Here is a 24,027-nt window from a genome sequence, read left to right on the forward strand (position 1 = left end):
ACATGGGGCTCTGGTCAAATGTAGTGTACGATGTAAGGAAGAGGGTGCCTTTTGGGGAAACAAACTATATGGGCTGAGATGATCTCGATGTGTTAACCACACTGGATAGACAGCTATTATGGTATTAACAAGCCTCTAACACGGCCTGTCATTACTAAAAGGGGTCATTTCCGTATTTGAATTACATTCGCACACAGTATACTGTGAATGGTGTATTGTTTGGGTTGAGTTTCCTGCTGTAAATCAGATAAAAATTAAATTAGACTGTATGTCTGTAAAGTATCAAATTGATCCATTTTGTACTCTTTTGATTGGCTACCTCTTTGCAGCTTCTTCTTTCTCTGTTCATAGGATATAACGTGTTTCCCCATTTCCCCTATACCTCACAGGAAGGCACCGGGTGCCTAATGTTGATTGGTCAATCGATAACTGGGGGTATTATAGATTGTGCAGTTGTGTCAGAAATGGCATCCTTTTTCCTGCAGGGCACTATCAGGTTTTGAAGGTGCGACCCAGATGCAGGCTGGGTCAGAGTAACAATGTTTGTGATGGCAACGGGGGGGGGGGCAGGAAACCGTCAGTTCAAGGCAGGTAGGGGTCGAGAACTAGAGTAGTAGGGGGAAAGGTTCAGGACGGCAGGCAGGCTCAGGGGCAGGCAGAGTGGTCAGGCAAGCGGGCTCAGAGACAGGACAGGCAGAGTGGTCAGGCAAGCGGGCTCAGAGACAGGACAGGCAGAGTGATCAGGCAAGTGGGCTCAGAGACAGGACAGGCAGAGTGATCAGGCAAGCGGGCTCAGAGACAGGACAGGCAGAGTGGTCAGGCAAGCGGGCTCAGAGACAGGACAGGCAGAGTGGTCAGGCAAGCGGGCTCAGAGACAGGACAGGCAGAGTGGTCAGGCAAGCGGGCTCAGAGACAGGACAGGCAGAGTGGTCAGGCAAGCCGGCTCAGAGACAGGACAGGCAGAGTGGTCAGGCAAGCCGGTTCAGAGACAGGACAGGCAGAGTGGTCAGGCAAGCGGGCTCAGAGACAGGACAGGCAGAGTGGTCAGGCAAGCGGGCTCAGAGACAGGACAGGCAGAGTGGTCAGGCAAGCGGGCTCAGAGACAGGACAGGCAAGGCCCCAAAACCATGACGGCGAGGAAAAAGCAAGACTCGGGAGCAGCAGGCGTTGAGACAAAAAACGCGGGTTGACTTGACAAACAAAATGAACTGGCAACAGACAAACAGAGAACACAGGTATAAATACACAGGGGGTAATGGGGAAGATGGGCGATACCTGGAGGGGGGTGGAGACAATCACAAAGACAGGTGAAGCAGATCAGGGTGTGACAGGGCACAACAGCTGACCAGAGCATCCTAAATGACACCACAGTCAGTCGGGCTCTGGTCAAGAGTTGTTCATTACACAGGGAATAGACAGCCATTTCAGCTGCACATGGGAACGTAACAAACATAGGATGTGCAATAATCTTTCATTTTTACATTCCCTCCCCCATCATGTGACATCCCACATCATGTGACATCCCCCATCATGTGACAGGGTCCTTCACAGACAAAGCCACCTACGACTGGAGCTCAGAGGAGGAGGAGCCTGATGGAAGTGCGCGGCCCATCCAGGTGCTGGTTGTCAAGGACGACCACACCTTCGAGTTGGACGAGGCAGCGCTGAGCCGAATCCTATTGGCCGAAGAGGTCCAGAACAGGGAAGTAGTGGCCATATCTGTGGCTGGGGCGTTCCGCAAGGGCAAGTCATTCCTCATGGACTTCATGCTGCGTTACATGTACAGCCAGGTGAGTTCAAAGGTCATGCTTGTGTAAATGATGGGGATTGGTAACCTCACTCCAGGTTGAAATGTCTCCACCCACGCTGCCAAATGATCAAATCAAAGTGTATTTGTCACGTGCGCTGAATACAATTGCTGTAGACCTTACAGAGAAATGCTGACTTACAGGCTCTAACCAATAGTGCAAAAAAATATATTAGGTGAACAATAGGTAGGTAAAGAAATAAAACAACAGTAAAAAGACAGGCTACATACAGTAGAGGGGCTATATACAGTAGAGAGGCTATATACAATAGAGAGGCTATATACAGTAGAGAGGCTATATACAGTAGAGAGGCTACATACAGTAGAGAGGCTACATACAGTAGAGAGGCTACATACAGTAGAGGGGCTACATACAGTAGAGGGGCTACATACAGTAGAGGGGCTACATACAGTAGAGAGGCTATATACAGTAGAGGGGCTATATACAATAGAGGGCTATATACAGTAGAGAGGCTATATACAGTAGAGAGGCTATATACAGTAGAGAGGCTATATACAGTAGTGAGGCTATATACAGTAGAGAGGCTATATACAGTAGAGAGGCTATATACAGTAGAGAGGCTATATACAGTAGCGAGGCTATATACAGTAGCGAGGCTATATACAGTAGCGAGGCTATATACAGTAGCGAGGCTATATACAGTAGCGAGGCTATATACAGTAGAGGCTACAGTAGAGAGGCTATATACAGTAGAGGCTATATACAGTAGAGGGGCTATATACAGTAGAGGGGCTATATACAGTAGAGGGGCTATATACAGTAGAGGGGCTATATACAGTAGAGGCTATATACAGTAGACAGGCTATATACAGTAGACAGGCTATATACAGTAGACAGGCTATATACAGTAGACAGGCTATATACAGTAGAGGCTATATACAGTAGAGGCTATATACAGCAGAGAGGCTATATACAGCAGAGGGTCTATATACAGTAGAGGGTCTATATACAGTAGAGAGGCTATATACAGTAGCGAGGCTATATACAGTAGATATGCCATATACAGCAGAGGGTCTATATACAGTAGAGAGGCTATATACAGTAGAGAGGCTATATACAGTAGAGAGGCTATATACAGTAGAGAGGCTATATACAGTAGAGGGTCTATATACAGTAGAGGGTCTATATACAGTAGCGAGGCTATATACAGTAGCGAGGCTATATACAGTAGCGAGGCTATATACAGTAGAGGCTATATACAGTAGAGAGGCTATATACAGTAGAGGGTCTATATACAGTAGCGAGGCTATATACAGTCGAGAGGCTATATACAGTAGGGGTGCTATATACAGTAGAGAGGCTATATACAGTAGAGAGGCTATATACAGTAGTGAGGCTATATACAGTAGTGAGGCTATATACAGTAGAGGGGCTATATACAGTAGAGAGGCTATATACAGTAGAGGGGCTATATACAGGAGAGGCTATATACAGTAGAGAGGCTATATACAGTAGTGAGGCTATATACAGTAGTGAGGCTATATATAGTAGAGAGGCTACATACAGACACTGGTTAGTCAGGCTGATTGAGGTAGTATGTAGATATGGTTAAAGTGACTATGCATAAATGATGAACAGAGAGTAGCAGCAGCGTAAAAAGAGGGGTTGGCGGGTGGTGGGACACAATGCAGATAGCCCGGTTAGCCAATGTGCGGGAGCACTGGTTGATCGGCCCAATTGAGGTAGTATCTACATGAATGTTTCGTTAAAGTGACTATGCATATATGATAAACGGAGAGTAGAAGGCAGCTGTTTGGGTGGTGCAGCTGGCTTAAACGTTTGGGAGGGTCACATGTATTTGTGAGATAGTGGTTCTCAGCTCCAGACCCAGTGCTGGAGATACAGGAAGTGTTATTGTTCAGAGAACACAGTGATGTCATGACTGGCATGGGTTCGTGTCCCTTTGATCCAGCAGTCATACTTGGCTTTTGGGACTGGCATGGGTTCGTGTCCCTTTGATCCAGCAGTCATACTTGGCTTTTGGGACTGGCATGGGTTCGTGTCCCTTTGATCCAGCAGTCATACTTGGCTTTTGGGACTGGCATGGGTTCGTGTCCCTTTGATCCAGCAGTCATACTTGGCTTTTGGGACTGGCATGGGTTCGTGTCCCTTTGATCCAGCAGTCATACTTGGCTTTTGGGACTGGCATGGGTTCGTGTCCCTTTGATCCAGCAGTCATACTTGGCTTTTGGGACTGGCATGGGTTCGTGTCCCTTTGATCCAGCAGTCATACTTGGCTTTTGGGACTGGCATGGGTTCGTGTCCCTTTGATCCAGCAGTCATACTTGGCTTTTGGGACTGGCATGGGTTCGTGTCCCTTTGATCCAGCAGTCATACTTGGCTTTTGGGACTGGCATGGGTTCGTGTCCCTTTGATCCAGCAGTCATACTTGGCTTTTGGGACTGGCATGGGTTCGTGTCCCTTTGATCCAGCAGTCATACTTGGCTTTTGGGACTGGCATGGGTTCGTGTCCCTTTGATCCAGCAGTCATACTTGGCTTTTGGGACTGGCATGGGTTCGTGTCCCTTTGATCCAGCAGTCATACTTGGCTTTTGGGACTGGCATGGGTTCGTGTCCCTTTGATCCAGCAGTCATACTTGGCTTTTGGGACTGGCATGGGTTCGTGTCCCTTTGATCCAGCAGTCATACTTGGCTTTTGGGACTGGCATGGGTTCGTGTCCCTTTGATCCAGCAGTCATACTTGGCTTTTGGGACTGGCATGGGTTCGTGTCCCTTTGATCCAGCAGTAATACTTGGCTTTTTGGGACTGGCATGGGTTCGTGTCCCTTTGATCCAGCAGTCATACTTGGCTTTTGGGACTGGCATGGGTTCGTGTCCCTTTGATCCAGCAGTCATACTTGGCTTTTGGGACTGGCATGGGTTCGAGTCCCTTTGACCTGGTTAGGACCCAACTCTCAGCATGAAAGCGACATGCTGTAAACTTCCCATCAGCGTCCTGCAGTGACATAATGTGATGATTAAGATTATCGGATGATGTGTGATTATTGGTGCGTTCCCAGAAGCATTTAACTGTGCTGTGTTTCCCTGCATTTTGTCTCTGAATTCACTCATCTGTGTGTATATATCATTGGCTGGCCTGAATCTATGTATTGACTCATGCTGGTCTATATCATTGGCTGGCCTGTATCTATGTATTGTCTCATGCTGGTCTATATCATTGTCTGGCCTGTATCCATGTATTGACTCATGCTGGTCTATATCATTGGCTGGCCTGTATCTACGTATTGACTCATGCTGGTCTATATCATTGGCTGGCCTGTATCTACGTATTGACTCATGCTGGTCTATATCTGTGTCCCCAGGCATCTGAAGAGTGGCTGGGGGAGGCAGAGGAGCCTCTGACTGGGTTCTCCTGGAGGGGTGGATCTGAGAGAGAGACCACAGGGATTCAGATCTGGAGCGAAGTCTTTCTGGTGGACAAGCCAGATGGACGCAAGGTACCAGAGCCTGACCTTTGACCTGTTGTCACTGTTTGGTTGTGTACCAAATGGCACCCTATTCTCTACACCTTGCCCTACTTTTGACCAGAGCCCTATTCCCTATATAGTGCACTACTTTAGACCAGAGCCATATTCCCTATATAGTGCACTACTTTAGACCAGAGCCCTATTTCCTATATAGTGCACTACTTTAGACCAGAGCCCTATTCCCTATATAGTACACTACTTTAGACCAGAGCCCTATTCCCTATATAGTGCACTACTTTAGACCAGAGCCCTATTCCCTATATAGTGCACTACTTTAGACCAGAGCCCTATTCCCTATATAGTGCACTACTTTAGACCAGAGCCCTATTCCCTATATAGTGCACTACTTTAGACCAGAGCCCTATTCCCTATGTAGTGCACTACGACATTTCCAAGATGGCGTAGCAGTCGGACGTGTGTTTAGTCCTGTCTAGTGTAAATATAGTTTTCTTCGTTTTTTTCTGTATATATTTCGTACATATTTTAATCTCACTTTCCAACTAGAGCTGAATATACTCTCCTGCAACCCGCATCACCCAATGTGGTACGGATCTGCTTTTTCTATACTTTACTTAAGAACCGGAACCCCCATCAGAAGCTAGCCAGCTAACTAGCTACTAGCTAGTACTCAGTTAGCCATTGCTAGCGGTCTTCAAAGCTAACTAGGACACCAGCGCGACATCAACCCAGAGCACATCAGACTGCTTTTTCTCCGGATTCCTACCGCAAGCTCTGAACCTTTACACCGGATCATCGCAACTAGCTAGCTGCAATCCGAGTGGCTACTCCTGGCTAACGTCTCTGTCCCAAAACAAGCACCAATTAGCCTTGAGCTAGCCTCGAGCTAAGCCCATCTCCCGACTAGTCGAAGAGGCCCAACAATACCTCTTTTGCCAATTGGCCTGGACCCTTTACTGCCGACACGGAGCCCCGCCGATCCATCACGACTGGTCCGCCGACATAATCGTCCGAGGTGGTTTCAACAGGCTTTTTCGTTGCGACATCGCCAAAGATCCATCTGCCGGCCAAGGCCCGCAAGCTTTCTGAAACGCTGTGTCTCCAGCTCACCTAGCGTACTAGAGCACCTGTAGCATACTCCTGGGCTACAATTACCCGGGCCCACGACCGGTCTGTCGATGTCACCGCATGAAGAGGAATAAACAGACTCACCCCATCGCGACGTCCCCCCAAAGGTTAACTCTCTAGCCCTCGCTATCTCCCTGCTTGCTAATTCGGCCTGCTAACGGCTAGCTTGTCTAGCCCGGGCCTACGAACTGTTAGCTTGTTAGCACAGGCCTGCTAACCATCTGAATCACTGCATCCCAAACACTCTGAACCCATTTACTTTCTATCTCTTTTTGATTTTTATTTTTTGTTTATACCTTCCGGAAACCTGCCTCACCCACTGTGGTACGGAATCGCTGTTACTTTTAATTTTTATTTTATTTTTATGACACACTCAAGAACCTCCAGACGCTAACCAGCTAACTAGCTACAAGCTATTTAGTCATTGTTAGTTTAAAAAAAAAAAAAACCTGGATACCACTCGCCAGTCCAGCTTCCCTGCCTATCCACCGCTGCCCCCTGGACTCTGATCACTTGGCTACATAGCTGACGCACACTGGACTGTCCATTAATCACGGTACTCCACTCTGCTTGTTTGTTTTATCTGTCGGCCCAGTTGCCTAGTCAACGCCATTTTACCTGCTGTTTGTTGTGCTAGCTGATTAGCCTCGCCCACTGTTTTTAGCTAGCTTTCTCAATTCTACACCTGTGACTACTGTATGCCTCGCTGTATGTCTCTCTCAAATGTCAATATGCCTTGTATACTGTTGTTCAGGTTAGTTATCATTGTTTTAGTTCACAATGGAGCCCCTAGATCCACTCTGCATACCCCTGTTACCTCCCTTGTCCCACCCCCCACACATGCGGTGACATCACCCATTACAACCAGCATGTCCAGAAATACAACCTCTCTCATCATCACCCAGTACCCGCACCCCACCATACCCCTGTCTGCGCATTATGCCCTGAATATATTCTACCATGCCCAGAAACCTGCTCCTCTTATCCTCTGCCCCCAACGCTCTAGGCGACCAGTTTTGATAGCCTTTAGCCGTACCCTCATACTACTCCTTCTCTGTTCCGCGGGTGATGTGGAGGTAAACCCAGGCCCCGCATGTCCCCAGGTACCCTCATTTGTTGACTTCTGTGATCGAAAAAGTCTTGGTTTTATGCATGTCAACATCAGAAGCCTCCTCCCTAAGTTTGTTTTACTCACTGCTTTAGCACACTCTGCTAACCCTGATGTCCTTGCTGTGTCTGAATCCTGGCTCAGGAAGGCCACCAAAAATTCAGAGATTTCCATACCAAACTATAACATCTTCCGTCAAGATAGAACTGCCAAAGGGGGCGGAGTCGCAGTCTACTGCAGAGATAGCCTGCAAAGTAATGTCATACTTTCCAGGTCCATACCCAAACAGTTTGAACTACTAATTTTGAAAATTACTCTCTCCAGAAACAAGTCTCTCACTGTTGCCGCCTGCTACCGACCCCCCTCAGCTCCCAGCTGTGCCCTGGACACCATTTGTGAATTGATCGCCCCCCATCTAGCTTCAGAGTTCGTTCTGTTAGGTGACCTAAACTGGGATATGCTTAACACCCCGGCAGTCCTACAATCTAAGCTAGATGCCCTCAATCTCACTCAAATCATCAAGGAACCCACCAGGTACAACCCTAACTCTGTAAACAAGGGCACCCTCATAGACGTCATCCTGACCAACTGGCCCTCCAAATATACCTCTGCTGTCTTCAACCAGGATCTCAGCGATCACTGCCTCATCGCCTGTATCTGCCACGGAGCCGCAGTCAAACGACCACCCCTCATCACTGTCAAACGCTCCCTAAAACACTTCTGTGAGCAGGCCTTTCTAATCGACCTGGCCCGGGTATCCTGGAAGGACATTGACCTCATCCCGTCAGTTGAGGATGCATGGTCATTCTTTAAAAGTAACTTCCTCACCATTTTAGATAAGCATGCTCCGTTCAAAAAATGCAGAACCAAGAACAGATACAGCCCTTGGTTCACTCCAGACCTGACTGCCCTCGACCAGCACAAAAACATCCTGTGGCGGACTGCAATAGCATCGAATAGCCCCGTGATATGCAACTGTTCAGGGAAGTCAGGAACCAATACACGCAGTCAGTCAGGAAAGCTAAGGCCAGCTTCTTCAGGCAGAAGTTTGCATCCTGTAGCTCCAACTCCAAAAAGTTCTGGGACACTGAAGTCCATGGAGAACAAGAGCACCTCCTCCCAGCTGCCCACTGCACTGAGGCTAGGAAACACGGTCTCCACCGATAAATCCATGATTATCGAAAACTTCAATAAGCACTTCTCAACGGCTGGCCATGCCTTCCTGCCTGGCTACTCCAACCTCGGCCAACAGCTCCGCCCCCCCCGTAGCTCCTCACCCAAGCCTCTCCAGGTTCTCCTTTACCCAAATCCAGATAGCAGATGTTCTGAAAGAGCTGCAAAACCTGGACCCGTACAAATCAGCTGGGCTTGACAATCTGGACCCGCTATTTCTGAAACTATCTGCCGCCATTGTCGCAACCCCTATTTACCAGCCTGTTCAACCTCTCTTTCATATCGTCTGAGATCCCCAAGGATTGAAAGCTGCCGCAGTCATCCCCCTCTTCAAAGGGGAGACACCCTGGACCCAAACTGTTACAGACCTATATCCATCCTGCCCTGCCTATCTAAGGTATTCGAAATCCAAGTCAACAAACAGGTCACTGACCATCTCGAATCCCACCGTACCTTCTCCGCTGTGCAATCTGGTTTCGAGCCGGTCACGGGTGCACCTCAGCCACACTCAAGGTACTAAACGATATCATAACCGCCATCGATAAAAGACAGTACTGTGCAGCCGTCTTCATCGACCTCGCCAAGGCTTTCGACTCTGTCAATCACCATATTCTTATCGGCAGACTCAACAGCCTCGGTTTTCGGATGACTGCCTTGCCTGGTTCACCAATTACTTTGCAGACAGAGTTCAGTGTGTCAAATCGGAGGGCATGCTGTCCGGTCCTCTGGCAGTCTCTATGGGGGTGCCACAGGGTTCAATTCTCGGGCCGACTCTTTTCTCTGTGTATATCAATGATGTTGCTCTTGCTGCGGGCGATTCCCTGATCCACCTCTACGCAGACGACACCATTGTATACACTTGAACCCGTCATTGGACACTGTGCTATCTAACCTCCAATCGAGCTTCAATGCCATACAACACTCCTTCCGTGGCCTCCAACTGCACTTAAACGCTAGTAAAACCAAATGCATGCTTTTCAACCGATCGCTGCCTGCACCCGCATGCCCGACTAGCATCACCACCCTGGATGGTTCCGACCTTGAATATGTGGACATCTATAAGTACCTAGGTGTCTGGCTAGACTGCAAACTCTCCTTCCAGACCCACATCAAACATCTCCAATCGAAAATCAAATCAAGAGTCGGCTTTCTATTCCGCAACAAAGCCTCCTTCACTCACGCTGCCAAGCTTACCCTAGTAAAACTGACTATCCTACCGATCCTCGACTTCGGCGATGTCATCTACAAAATGGCTTCCAACACTACTCAGCAAACTGGATGCAGTCTATCACAGTGCCATCCGTTTTGTCACTAAAGCACCTTATACCACCCACCACTGCGACTTGTATGCTCTAGTCGGCTGGCCCTCACTACATATTCGTCGCCAGACCCACTGGCTCCAGGTCATCTACAAGGCCATGCTAGGTAAAGCTCCGCCTTATCTCAGTTCACTGGTCACGATGGCAACACCCATCCGTAGCACGCGCTCCAGCAGGTGTATCTCACTGATCATCCCTAAAGCCAACACATCATTTGGCCGCCTTTCGTTCCAGTACTCTGCTGCCTGTGACTGGAACAATTGCAAAAATCGCTGAAGTTGGAGACTTTTATCTCCCTCACCAACTTCAAACATCAGCTATCCGAGCAGCTAACCGATCGCTGCAGCTGTACATAGTCTATAGGAAAATAGCCCACCCATTTTCACCTACCTCATTCCCATACTGTTTTTACTGTTTTTATTTATTTATTTTTCTGCTCTTTTGCACACCAATATCTCTACCTGTACATGACCATCTGATCACTTATCACTCCAGTGTTAATCTGCAAAATTGTATTATTCGCCTACCTCCTCATGCCTTTTGCACACATTGTATATAGACTGCCCATTTTTTTCTACTGTGTTATTGACTTGTTAATTGTTTATTCCATGTGTAACTCTGTGTTGTCTGTTCACACTGCTATGCTTTATCTTGGCCAGGTCGCAGTTGCAAATGAGAACTTGTTCTCAACTAGCCTACCTGGTTAAATAAAGGTGAAATAAAAATTTTAAAAAAACTTTAGACCAGGGGGGTATTCCCTATATAGTGTACTACATTAGACCAGAGTGTAGTGCACTACTATAGACCAGAGCCCTATTCCCTATATAGTGGTACTACTATAGACCAGAGCCCTATTCCCTATATAGTGCACTACTTTAGACCAGAGCCCTATTCCCTATGTAGTGCACTACTTTAGACCAGAGCCCTATATAGTGCACTACTTTTGACCAGAACCCTATATAGTGCACTACTTTTGACCAGAGCCCTATTCCCTACATAGTACACTACTTTAGACCAGAGCCCTATTCCCTACGTAGTGCACTACTTTAGACCAGAGCCCTATTCCCTATATAGTACACTACTTTAGACCAGAGCCCTATTCCCTATGTAGTGCACTACTTTAGACCAGAGCCCTATTCCCTATATAGTACACTACTTTAGACCAGAGCCCTATTCCCTATTTAGTACACTACTTTAGACCAGAGCCCTATGGGTAGATTCTATATGATGACTACAGTTAAAGGCCCAATCTGTGATTTTTGTCTTTACAGATGTTTTTTCATCACGTTAATGTATCATACAGACGGTTCTATTGACATGTAGAGGTAACTGCCAAAGTAAAGGAAACACCTGAGTAAATGAGGGTTCTGGTGGCTCTGTTATGGTGCCGGGGGGTTGCATTTTCCTGGCATGGTTCAAGGTCCACTCGGCGCCTTAGAGGACAAAGGTAAACACCAATAAAAAAAGGCCTACACAGCCATTCTGAGTGATCCCCTTCAACCAATGGGGAATCATTTCTATCCAGATGGGAGTGGTCTCTTTCAGGATGATAAACGCCCCCCATCCCCATGGCCACGAGCGGTTACTGAATGGTTTGATGAGCATGAGAAAATATGTATACCATATGTGATTTCAGCTTTCGTTGAAGGATTGGTGTCGCATTCCTCCTATAGAGTTCTAGACACTTGTAGAATCTATACCAAGGCGCATTGAAGCGGTTCTTGGGACTTGTGGTGGCCCATCACCCTATTAAGCCACTTTATGTCGGTGTGTGTTTGTGTGTGTGTATGTGTGTGTATGTGTATGTGTGTGTATTGTGTGTGTGTGTGTGTATGAATGTGTATATGTGTGTGTATGTGTATGTGTGTATGTGTGTATGTGTATGTGTGTATGTGTATGTGTATGTGTGTATGTGTATGTGTATGTGTGTGTGTGTGTGTGTGTGTGTATGTGTGTGTGTGTGTGTGTGTGTGTGTTCTTCATTTTGGCAGTTACCTGTTCACACCAATTGATTCTTAAAGAATATCCCTTATGAATTCCTCTGCGAGCTCTGTGAAACTGCAACTCGGTGTTGAGTGAAGACTTAACGTTCTCCTGTCTCGTCCCTCAGGTGGCTGTTCTACTGATGGATACTCAGGGCACGTTCGACAGCCAGTCGACGTTGAGGGATTCAGCCACCGTGTTCGCACTGAGCACCATGATCAGCTCCATGCAGGTACAATAGCTCTTGATAGACCTTGAGGAGGGTGGATGAACATAAATAATGACATTTCTTGGAGACCTTGACGAGGGTAGATCTTCTCTGTTATTCAGGATTACCTTAGTTAGCCCCCCAAAAAAGAATACATTTTTTTAATGTAGAAAATGTAATAACTTTCAAACACTTGTTATATTATTATTATTATTATTATATATTATTATAATATATTATTATTATTATTATTATATATTATTATAATATATTATTATTATTATTATTATATATTATTATTATATGATATATTATTATTATTATTTTATATTATTATTACTATATTATTATATATTATTATTATTATTATTATATATTATTATTATTATTATATATTATTATTATTATATATTATATTATTATGATTATTATTATATATGATTATATTATTATATGTTATTATTATTATTATTATATATAGTATTATTATTCTATATTATTATATATTATTATTATTATTATATATTATTATTATATATTATTATTATTATTATTATATATGATTATATATTATATTATTATATGTTATTATTATTATATATAGTATTATTATTATATATTATTATATATTATTATTATATATTATGTTATATTTCCCAGGTGTACAACATCTCCCAGAATGTCCAGGAGGATGATCTTCAACACTTGCAGGTACAGTAGACGGATTGATTACATCACCTACTGTATCACTGAGGTCATTTACTGTGGAGACATTCAGATAGATGATGACACCCCCCCACAGAAATTAACTGTTTCTCCTAACATGTTCAATAAATTCACTTGACTTTTAAATTCCTGATTGTGATCGATGTTGTCTTTTCCTGTTTGTAGCTGTTCACTGAGTATGGTAGACTGGCCATGGAGGAGACGTTCCTCAAGCCATTCCAGGTAGGACATTTCCCTTCCTGTTCTTCCGTTCTGGCCTTGTGCAACCAAACCATAGACTTAGATAGACATCTCTAGTGACCCAAACGCCTGTTTTAGCACGGGCAGCGCCATTGAAGACTTTCACCCGTTTGAAGTAATCAACTGAGTGGGACTTCCTATGAATCACATCAGGAGAGATCAGCCAATGAATGTAACTCCTACGCAAACATTCCATAACTGCAGGAGGAAGTAAATGACCAACCTTGTCTTTATACCTGTTCAGACAATACCCTCCAGGGGGCAGTATGCACCCTTTCAGTTTGTTTACTGACTCATACAAATAGTAGAAGAAGAAATTCACTACTTTAAAATGGAGAATTCCCCTAATGGCGCTGCCCATCCTGTCACACAGATACAAAGAAATGCCATCTATCTACCTCTATGAACCAGGCTGAATGCTGTGAAACAGAATTATGAGCTTACGCAATCAGGCTGGTTTAACAAGGCTAATTGGGGCGGCAGGTAGAAGAGTGGTTAGAGCTTTGGGCCAGTAACTGAAAGGCTGCTAGATCGAATCCCTGAGGCGACAAGGTAAAAAACCTGTTGTTCTGCCCCTGAACAAGGCAGCTAACCCACTGTTCCCCTGAACAAGGCAGTTAACCCACTGTTCCCCTGAACAAGGCAGTTAACCCACTGTTCCCCTGAACAAGGCAGTTAACCCACTGTTCCCCTGAACAAGGCAGTTAACCCACTGTTCCCCTGAACAAGTGTAACGGATGTGAAACGGCTAGCTTAGTTAGCGGTGCGCGCTAAATAGCGTTTCAATCGGTTACGTCACTTGCTCTGAAACCTTGAAGTAGTAGTTCCCCTTGCTCTGCAAGGGCCGCGGCTTTTGTGGAGCGATGGGTAACGATGCTTCGAGGGTGACTGTTGTCGATGTGTGCAGAGGGTCCCTGGTTCGCGCCCGGGTATGGGCGAGGGTACAGACGTAAAGTTATACTGTTCCCCTGAACAAGGCAGCTAACCCACTGTTCCCCTGAACAAGGCAGCTAACCCACTGTTCCCCTGAACAAGGCAGCTAACCCACTGTTCCCCTGAACAAGGCAGCTAACCCACTGTTCCCCTGAACAAGGCAGCTAACCCACTGTTCCCCTGAACAAGGCAGCTAACCCACTGTTCCCCTGAACAAGGCAGCTAACCCACTGTTCCCCTGAACAAGGCAGCTAACCCACTGTTCCCCTTAACCCACTGTTCCCTGAACAAGGCAGCTAACCCACTGTTCCCCTGAACAAGGCAGCTAACCCACTGTTCCCCTGAACAAGGCAGCTAACCCACTGTTCCCCTGAACAAGGCAGCTAACCCACTGTTCCCCTGAACAAGGCAGCTAACCCACTGTTCCCCTGAACAAGGCAGCTAACCCACTGTTCCCCTGAACAAGGCAGCTAACCCACTGTTCCCCTGAACAAGGCAGCTAACCCACTGTTCCCTGAACAAGGCAGCTAACCCACTGTTCCCCTGAACAAGGCAGCTAACCCACTGTTCCCCTGAACAAGGCAGCTAACCCACTGTTCCCCTGAACAAGGCAGCTAACCCACTGTTCCCTGAACAAGGCAGTTAACCCACTGTTCCCCTGAACAAGGCAGTTAACCCACTGTTCCCTGAACAAGGCAGTTAACCCACTGTTCCCCTGAACAAGGCAGTTAACCCACTGTTCCCCTGAACAAGGCAGTTAACCCACTGTTCCCCTGAACAAGGCAGTTAACCCACTGTTCCCCTGAACAAGGCAGTTAACCCACTGTTCCCCTGAACAAGGCAGTTAACCCACTGTTCCCCTGAACAAGGCAGTTAACCCACTGTTCCCCTGAACAAGGCAAGGCAGTTAACCCACTGTTCCCCTGAACAAGGCAAGGCAGTTAACCCACTGTTCCCCTGAACAAGGCAAGGCAGTTAACCCACTGTTCCCCTGAACAAGGCAAGGCAGTTAACCCACTGTTCCCCTGAACAAGGCAAGGCAGTTAATCCACTGTTCCCCTGAACAAGGCAGTTAACCCACTGTTCCCCTGAACAAGGCAGTTAACCCACTGTTCCCCTGAACAAGGCAGCTAACCCACTGTTCCCCTGAACTAAGTTCCCCTGAACAAGGCTAACCCACTGTTCCCCTGAACAAGGCAGCTAACCCACTGTTCCCCTGAACAAGGCAGCTAACCCACTGTTCCCCTGAACAAGGCAGCTAACCCACTGTTCCCCTGAACAAGGCAGCTAACCCACTGTTCCCCTGAACAAGGCAGTTAACCCACTGTTCCCCTGAACAAGGCAGTTAACCCACTGTTCCCCTGAACAAGGCAGTTAACCCACTGTTCCCCTGAACAAGGCAGTTAACCCACTGTTCCCCTGAACAAGGCAGTTAACCCACTGTTCCCCTGAACAAGGCAGTTAACCCACTGTTCCCCTGAACAAGGCAGTTAACCCACTGTTCCCTGAACAAGGCAGTTAACCCACTGTTCCCCTGAACAAGGCAGTTAACCCACTGTTCCCCTGAACAAGGCAGTTAACCCACTGTTCCCCTGAACAAGGCAGTTAACCCACTGTTCCCCTGAACAAGGCAATGCAGTTAACCCACTGTTCCCCTGAACAAGGCAAGGCAGTTAACCCACTGTTCCCCTGAACAAGGCAAGGCAGTTAATCCACTGTTCCCCTGAACAAGGCAGTTAACCCACTGTTCCCCTGAACAAGGCAGTTAACCCACTGTTCCCCTGAACAAGGCAGTTAACCCACTGTTCCCAGGCTGTCATTCTTAACTGACTTGCCTACTTAAACAAAAACAAATTATTTAAAAAATAATTCAGTTTACCAGAGCACTATTTACAGAGCCTTCAGAAAGTATTCAGACCCCTTTGACTTATTCCATATTTTGTTGTGTTGCAGCCTCAAAATAGATTAAATTGTTTTTTATTTCTTCTCAGGACAGTGACACAATCTCAATTTAATCTTTTAAACATATATATTTTTAAGTCGAGGGGTGTGAACACATTCTGAAGGAACTGTACATCCTCTCTACTTTGGTAGTGTAACAGTATAACTTTAGACTGTCCCCTCACCCATACCCGGGCGTGAACCAGGGACCCTCTGCACACATCAACAACAGTCACCCCTCGAAGCATCGTTACCCATCGCTCCACAGAAGTCACGACCCTTGCAGAGCAAAGGGGAACCGCTACTTCAAGGTCTCAGAGCGAGTGACGTCACCGATTGAAACGCTATTTAGCGCCGCACCACCGCTAACTAAGCTAGCAGTTTCACCTCCGGTACAGTAGCATCTTGCTGTCACGAACTTGCCTTGTTTATTTTGATACACTTTACTCTATGTTAGTCAGTGCACCTCTACATACATTTTTAGAGGTACTGTACATCAGCTCATGCTGTTTACTTCCTACTGCGTGGTAACTTAGTGAACCTGTGTGTCGTTTCAGTCCATGATATTCCTAGTCCGGGATTGGAGTTTCCCTTACGAGTTTGGCTATGGACAGGAAGGAGGCATGAAGTTCCTGGAGAAGAGGCTCAAGGTCAGAGGTCACAGATGATTTTTCGTGGAGCATCTAAAGATAAAAACAACAACAAAAACAAGTTCTTCATCTGCTTATATTATTATTGTTATTATTATTATTATTATTATTACAGCTTACATAATTATGTAGAATAAATAGCATCCCTTTCAGTTTCAATGAATGACAAACAGTTTGTCATAACCATAATAATAATAATAATAATATAAGCAGATGTTTTCATCCGAAGAAACATACAGATCCCTGTGATCCCCTGCAGGAATGGATCTCACAGCCTCGGCATCAGTAGTAACAACACTGTTACCAACTGTGGTTGTGTCTCTGTCTGTGGTTGTGTCTCTGTCTGTGGTTGTGTCTCTGTCTGCGGTTGTCTGTGTGTCTTTCTGGGGTTGGTCTGTGGTTGATGTGTGTCTGTGGTCGTGTCTGTGCATGTCTGTGGTCACGCGTGTCTATGGTTGTATCGCGTCTGTGGTTGTCTGTGTGCCCATGGGTGTCTGTCTGTGGTTGGTCTGTGGCCGTACGTGTCTGTGGTTGTGTGTGTCTGTGTTCTAGATCTCTGAGAACCAGCATGAGGAGCTGCAGAATGTTCGTAAACACATCCACTCCTGCTTCACCAACATCTCCTGCTTCCTGATGCCCCACCCCGGACTCAAAGTGGCCACCAACCCCAACTTCGACGGCAGACTCAAAGGTCAACTACGTCTCGATCACCCGGTCTTAATACACACACAGCACAGTTTGTTTCCTACAAAAAATATACGGTAACTGTCTGATCAAATTCCATATAATAGAGAAGGTTCAAGGAATTATGAAATTGTCACACCATGACAAGAAGGACACCAGTAGGTTTTTTTTCTCCTATAGGCCGACTATTCCTCTCCCTAACCTGTGTGCAGAGGGTCGTTGGTTATCGTCCAGCTCAGGGTCATCAGCACTACTGTTATACATAACGACCTTTCCAATCTTCTCCCTAACCCGTGTGCAGAGGGTCGTTGGTTATCGTCCAGCTCAGGGTCATCAGCACTACTGTTATACATAACGACCTTTCCAATCTTCTCCCTAACCCGTGTGCAGAGATCGACCGTGAGTTCATCAACAACCTGCAGGTGCTGGTCCCGTGGCTGCTGAGTCCCAGGAACCTGGATGTCAAGGAGATCAACGGCAGCAACATCACCTGCAGAGGCCTGCTGGAGTACTTCAAGGTTAGAGACAGAGATGTTGATTGAAGAGATGATACTGTATGTATCTATATCTACATGATACTGTATGTATCTACATGATACTGTATGTATCTACATGATACTGTATGTATCTACATCTACATGATACTGTATGTACCTACATGATACTGTATGTACCTACATGATACTGTATGTACCTACATGATACTGTATGTACCTACATGATACTGTATGATACTGTATGTATCTACATCTATATGATACTGTATGTATCTATATGATACTGTATGTATCTACATGATACTGTATGTATCTACATGATACTGTATGTCTACATGATACTGTATGTATCTACATGATACTGTATGTATCTATATGATACTGTATGTATCTACATGATACTGTATGTATCTATATGATACTGTATGTATCTATATGATACTGTATGTATCTACATGATACTGTATGTATCTATATGATACTGTATGTATCAGTATCTATATGATACTGTATGTATCTACATGATACTGTATGTATCAGTACTATGATATGATATCTACATGATACTGTATGTATCTATATGATACTGTATGTATCTATATGATACTGTATGTATCTACATGATACTGTATGTATCTACATGATACTGTATGTATCTATATGATACTGTATGTATCTACATGATACTGTATGTATCTACATGATACTGTATGTATGTATGTATCTATGATACTGTATGTATCTATATGATACTGTATGTATCTATCATGATACTGTATGTATCTACATGATACTGTATGTATCTATATGATACTGTATGTATACTATATGATACTGTATGTATCTATCATGATACTGTATGTATATATCTATATGATACTGTATGTATCTACATGATACTGTATGTATGATACTGTATGTATCTATATGATACTGTATGTATGATACTGTATGTATCTACATGATACTGTATGATACATGATATGTATGTATCTATATGATACTGTATGTATCTACATGTATCTATATGATACTGTATGTATCAGTATCTATATGATACTGTATGTATCTACATGATACTGTATGTATATATATCTATACATGATACTGTATATACTGTATGTATCTACATGATACTGTATGTATATCTATATGATACATGATACTGTATGTATCTATATGATACTGTATGTATCTACATGATACTGTATGTATCTATACTGTATGATACTGTATGTATCTATATCTATATGATACATGTATCTACTGTATGATACTGATATGTATCTACATGATACTGTATGTATCTACATGATACTGTATGTATCTACATGATACTGTATGTATCTACATGATACTGTATGTATCTACATGATACTGTATGTATCTACATCTATATGATACTGTATCTACATGATACCGTATGTATCTACATCTATATGATACTGTATCTACATGATACTGTATGTATCTACATCTATATGATACTGTATGTATCTACATGATACTGTATCTACATCTATATGATACTGTATCTACATGATACTGTATGTATCTATGATACTGTATCTACATGATACTGTATGTATCTACATGATACTGTATGTATCTACATGATACTGTATGTATCTACATGATACTGTATGTATCTACATGATACTGTATATATCTACATGATACTGTATGTATCTACATGATACTGTATGTATCTACATGATCTGTATGATACATGATACTGTATGTATCTACATGATACTGTATGTATCTACATATCTACATGATACTGTATGTATCTACATGATACTGTATGTATCTACATGATACTGTATGTATCTACATGATACTGTATGTATACTGTATATATCTACATGATACTGTATGTATCTATGTATCTACATGATACTGTATGTATCTACATGATACTGTATGTATCTACATATACTGTATGTATCTACATGATATGATACTGTATGTATCTACATCTATATGATACTGTATGTATCTACATGATACTGTATGATATCCGTATGTATCATGATACTGTATGTATCTATATGATACTGTATGTATCTACATGATACTGTATGTATCTACATGATACTGTATGTATCTACATGATACTGTATGTATCTACATGATACTACATCTATATGATACTGTATGTATCTACTATATGATACTGTATGTACATGATACTGTATGTATATCTACATGATACTGTATATATCTACATGATACTGTATGTATCTATATCTATATGATACTGTATGTATCTACATCTACATGATACTGTATGTATCTACATGATACTGTATGTATCTACTGTATGATACTGTACTGTATACATGATACTGTATGTATATATGATATACTGTATCTACATGATACTGTATGTATCTACATGATACTGTATGTATCTACATGATACTGTATGTATCTACATGATACTGTATATATCTACTGTATGTATCTACATGATACTGTATGTATCTACATGATACTGTATATCTATATCTACATGATACTGTATGTATCTACATGATACTGTATGTATCTACATGATACTGTATGTATCTACATGATACTGTATGTATCTATCATGATACTGTATGTATCTACATGATACTGTATGTATCTATCATGATACTGTATGTATACATGATACTGTATGTATCTACATGATACTGTATGTATCTATATCTACATGATACTGTATGTATCTACATGATACTGTATGTATCTACATGATACTGTATGTATCTACATGATACTGTATGTATCTACATCTATATGATACTGTATGTATCTACATGATACTGTATGTATCTACATGATACTGTATGTATCTACATGATACTGTATGTATCTACATGATACTGTATATGATACTGTATGTATATCTACATGATACTGTATGTATCTACATGATACTGTATGTATCTATCTATATGATACTGTATGTATCTACATGATACTGTATGTATCTACATGATACTGTATGTATCTACATGATCTATATGATACTGTATGTATCAGTATCTATATGATACTGTATGTATCTACATGATACTGTATGTATCTAGTATCTACATGATACTGTATGTATCAGTATCTATATGATACTGTATGTATCTACATCTGATACTGTATGTAGTATCTACATGATACATGTATGTATCTACATGATACTGTATGTATCTACATGATACTGTATGTATCTACATGATACTGTATGTATCTACATGATACTGTATGTATCTACATGATACTGTATGTATCTACATGATACTGTATGTATCTACATGATATGTATGTATCTACATGATACTGTATGTATCTACATGATACTGTATGTATCTACATGATACTGTATGTATCTATGTATCTACATGATACTGTATGTATCTACATGATACTGTATGTATCTACATCATGATACTGTATGTATCTACATGATACTGTATGTATCTACATGATACTGTATGTATCTACATCTATATGATACTGTATATACATGATACTGTATGTATCTACATGATATATGTATCTATCTATATGATACTGTATGTATCTACATGATACTGTATGTATCTATCATGATACTGTATGTATCTATCTACATGATACTGTATGTATCTACATGATACTGTATGTATCTACATCTATATGATACTGTATGTATCTACATGATACTGTATGTATATGTATGTATCATGATACTGTATGTATACATGATACTGTATGTATCTACATGATACTGTATGTATATATGATACATGATACTGATATGTATCTACATGATACTGTATGTATCTACATGATACTGTATCTACATGATACTATCTACATGATACTGTATGTATCTACATGATACTGTATGTATCTACATGATACTGTATGTATCTACATGATACTGTATGTATCTACATGATATGTATATATCTACATGATACTGTATGTATCTACATGATACTGTATGTATCTACATGATACTGTATGTATCTACATGATACTGTATGTATATATCTACATGATACTGTATGTATCTATATCTACATGATATGTATGTATCTACATGATACTGTATGTATCTACATGATACTGTATGTATCTATATCATGATACTGTATGTATGATACTGTATGTATCTACATGATACTGTATGTATCTATATCTATATGATATCTACATGATACTGTATGTATCTACATGATACTGTATATATCTACATGATACTGTATGTATCTACATGATACTGTATGTATCTATCTATATGATACTGTATGTATCTACATGATACTGTATGTATCTATATGATACATGTATCTACATGATACTGTATGTATCTACATGATACTGTATGTATCTACATGATACTATATCTACATGATACTGTATGTATCTACATGATACTGTATGTATCTACATGATATGTATGTATCTACATGATACTGTATGTGTATGATACTGTATGTATCTACATGATACTGTATGTATCTATATGATACTGTATGTATCAGTATCTATATATACTATCTACATGATACTGTATGTATCTACATGATACTGTATGTATCTATCTATATGATACTGTATGTATCTACTATATGATACTGTATGTATCAGTATCTATATGATACTGTATGTATCTACTATATGATACTGTATATATATCTATATGATACTGTATCTACATCTACATGATACTGTATGTATCTATGATACTGTATGTATCAGTACATGGATACTGTATGTATCTACATGATACTGTATGTATCTACATGATACTGTATGTATCTACATGATACTGTATGTATCTACATGATACTGATACTGTATCTACATGATACTGTATGTATCTACATGATACTGTATGTATCTACATGATACTGTATGTATCTACATGATACTGTATATATCTACATGATACTGTATGTATCTACATCTACATGATACTGTATGTATCTACATGATACTGTATGTATCTACATGATACTGTATGTATCTACATGATACTGTATATCTATATCTACATGATACTGTATGTATCTACATGATACTGTATGTATCTACATCTATATGTATGTATACTGATATGTATCTACATGATACTGTATGTATCTACATACATGATACTGTATGTATCTACATGATACTGTATGTATCTACATGATACTGTATGTATCTACATCTATATGATACTGTATGTATCTACATGATACTGTATGTATCATGATACTGTATGTACATGATACCGTATGTATCTACATGATACTGTATGTATCTACATGATACTGTATGTATCTATATGATACTGTATGTATCTACATACATGATACTGTATGTATCTACATGATACTGTATGATACTGTATGTATCTACATGATACTGTATGTATCTACATGATACTGTATGTATCTACATGATACTGTATGTATCTACATGATACTGTATCTACATGATACTGTATGTATCTACATGATACTGTATGTATCTACATGATACTGTATGTATCTACATGATACTGTATGTATCTACATGATATCTACATGATACTGTATGTATCTACATGATACTGTATATATCTACATGATACTGTATGTATCTATATGATACTGTATGTCTATATCTACATGATACTGTATGTATCTACATGATACTGTATGTATACATGATATGTATCTATATGATACATACATGATACTGTATGTATCTACATGATACTGTATGTATCTACATGATACTGTATGTATCTACATGATACTGTATGTATCTACATGATACTGTATGTATCTATATACATGATACTGTATGTATCTACATGATACTGTATGTATCTACATGATACTGTATGTATCTACATGATACTGTATGTATCTATACATGATACTGTATGTATCTACATGATACTGTATGTATCTACATGATACTGTATGTATCTACATCTATATGATACTGTATGTATCATGATACTGTATATATCTACATGATACTGTATGTATCTACATGATACTGTATGTATCTACATGATACTGTATGTATCTCTACATGATACTGTATGTATCTGATACTGTATGTATCTACATGATACTGTATGTATCTACATGATACTGTATGTATCTATCATGATACTGTATATATCTACATGATACTGTATGTATC

At 41.8% G+C, this 24,027-nt stretch overlaps 2 protein-coding genes and 1 long non-coding RNA gene across 3 annotated transcripts in view; 1 reads left to right on the top strand and 2 right to left on the bottom strand.

Annotated features, from left to right (window-relative positions):
• LOC124001333 (deubiquitinase DESI2-like) overlaps positions 1–24,027 on the bottom strand; it is a 1,147,470-nt gene that overhangs the window by 456,960 nt on the left and 666,483 nt on the right. The gene's annotated exons all lie outside the window — the stretch shown is intronic.
• The window catches only part of atl1 (atlastin GTPase 1), a 63,962-nt gene that overhangs the window by 4,371 nt on the left and 35,564 nt on the right, over positions 1–24,027 (top strand). Inside the window, exons 2-9 of the mRNA XM_046308028.1 lie at positions 1,540–1,790; positions 5,153–5,287; positions 12,114–12,218; positions 12,855–12,905; positions 13,086–13,142; positions 16,592–16,684; positions 17,237–17,375; positions 17,759–17,886. Of these exons, the coding sequence (XP_046163984.1) occupies positions 1,540–1,790; positions 5,153–5,287; positions 12,114–12,218; positions 12,855–12,905; positions 13,086–13,142; positions 16,592–16,684; positions 17,237–17,375; positions 17,759–17,886 (959 nt within the window). The remainder of the gene's footprint in view (positions 1–1,539; positions 1,791–5,152; positions 5,288–12,113; positions 12,219–12,854; positions 12,906–13,085; positions 13,143–16,591; positions 16,685–17,236; positions 17,376–17,758; positions 17,887–24,027) is intronic.
• Positions 11,921–24,027, bottom strand: part of LOC124001337 — a 38,822-nt gene continuing 26,715 nt past the window's right edge. The window contains exons 2-3 of the long non-coding RNA XR_006832771.1: positions 16,511–16,717; positions 11,921–12,239 (exon numbers count right to left, since the gene is read on the bottom strand). This is a non-coding gene — a long non-coding RNA (uncharacterized LOC124001337). The remainder of the gene's footprint in view (positions 12,240–16,510; positions 16,718–24,027) is intronic.

This window comes from Oncorhynchus gorbuscha, linkage group LG17 (assembly GCF_021184085.1).
Source record: "Oncorhynchus gorbuscha isolate QuinsamMale2020 ecotype Even-year linkage group LG17, OgorEven_v1.0, whole genome shotgun sequence".
Classification (NCBI taxonomy): Eukaryota; Metazoa; Chordata; class Actinopteri; order Salmoniformes; family Salmonidae; genus Oncorhynchus; species Oncorhynchus gorbuscha.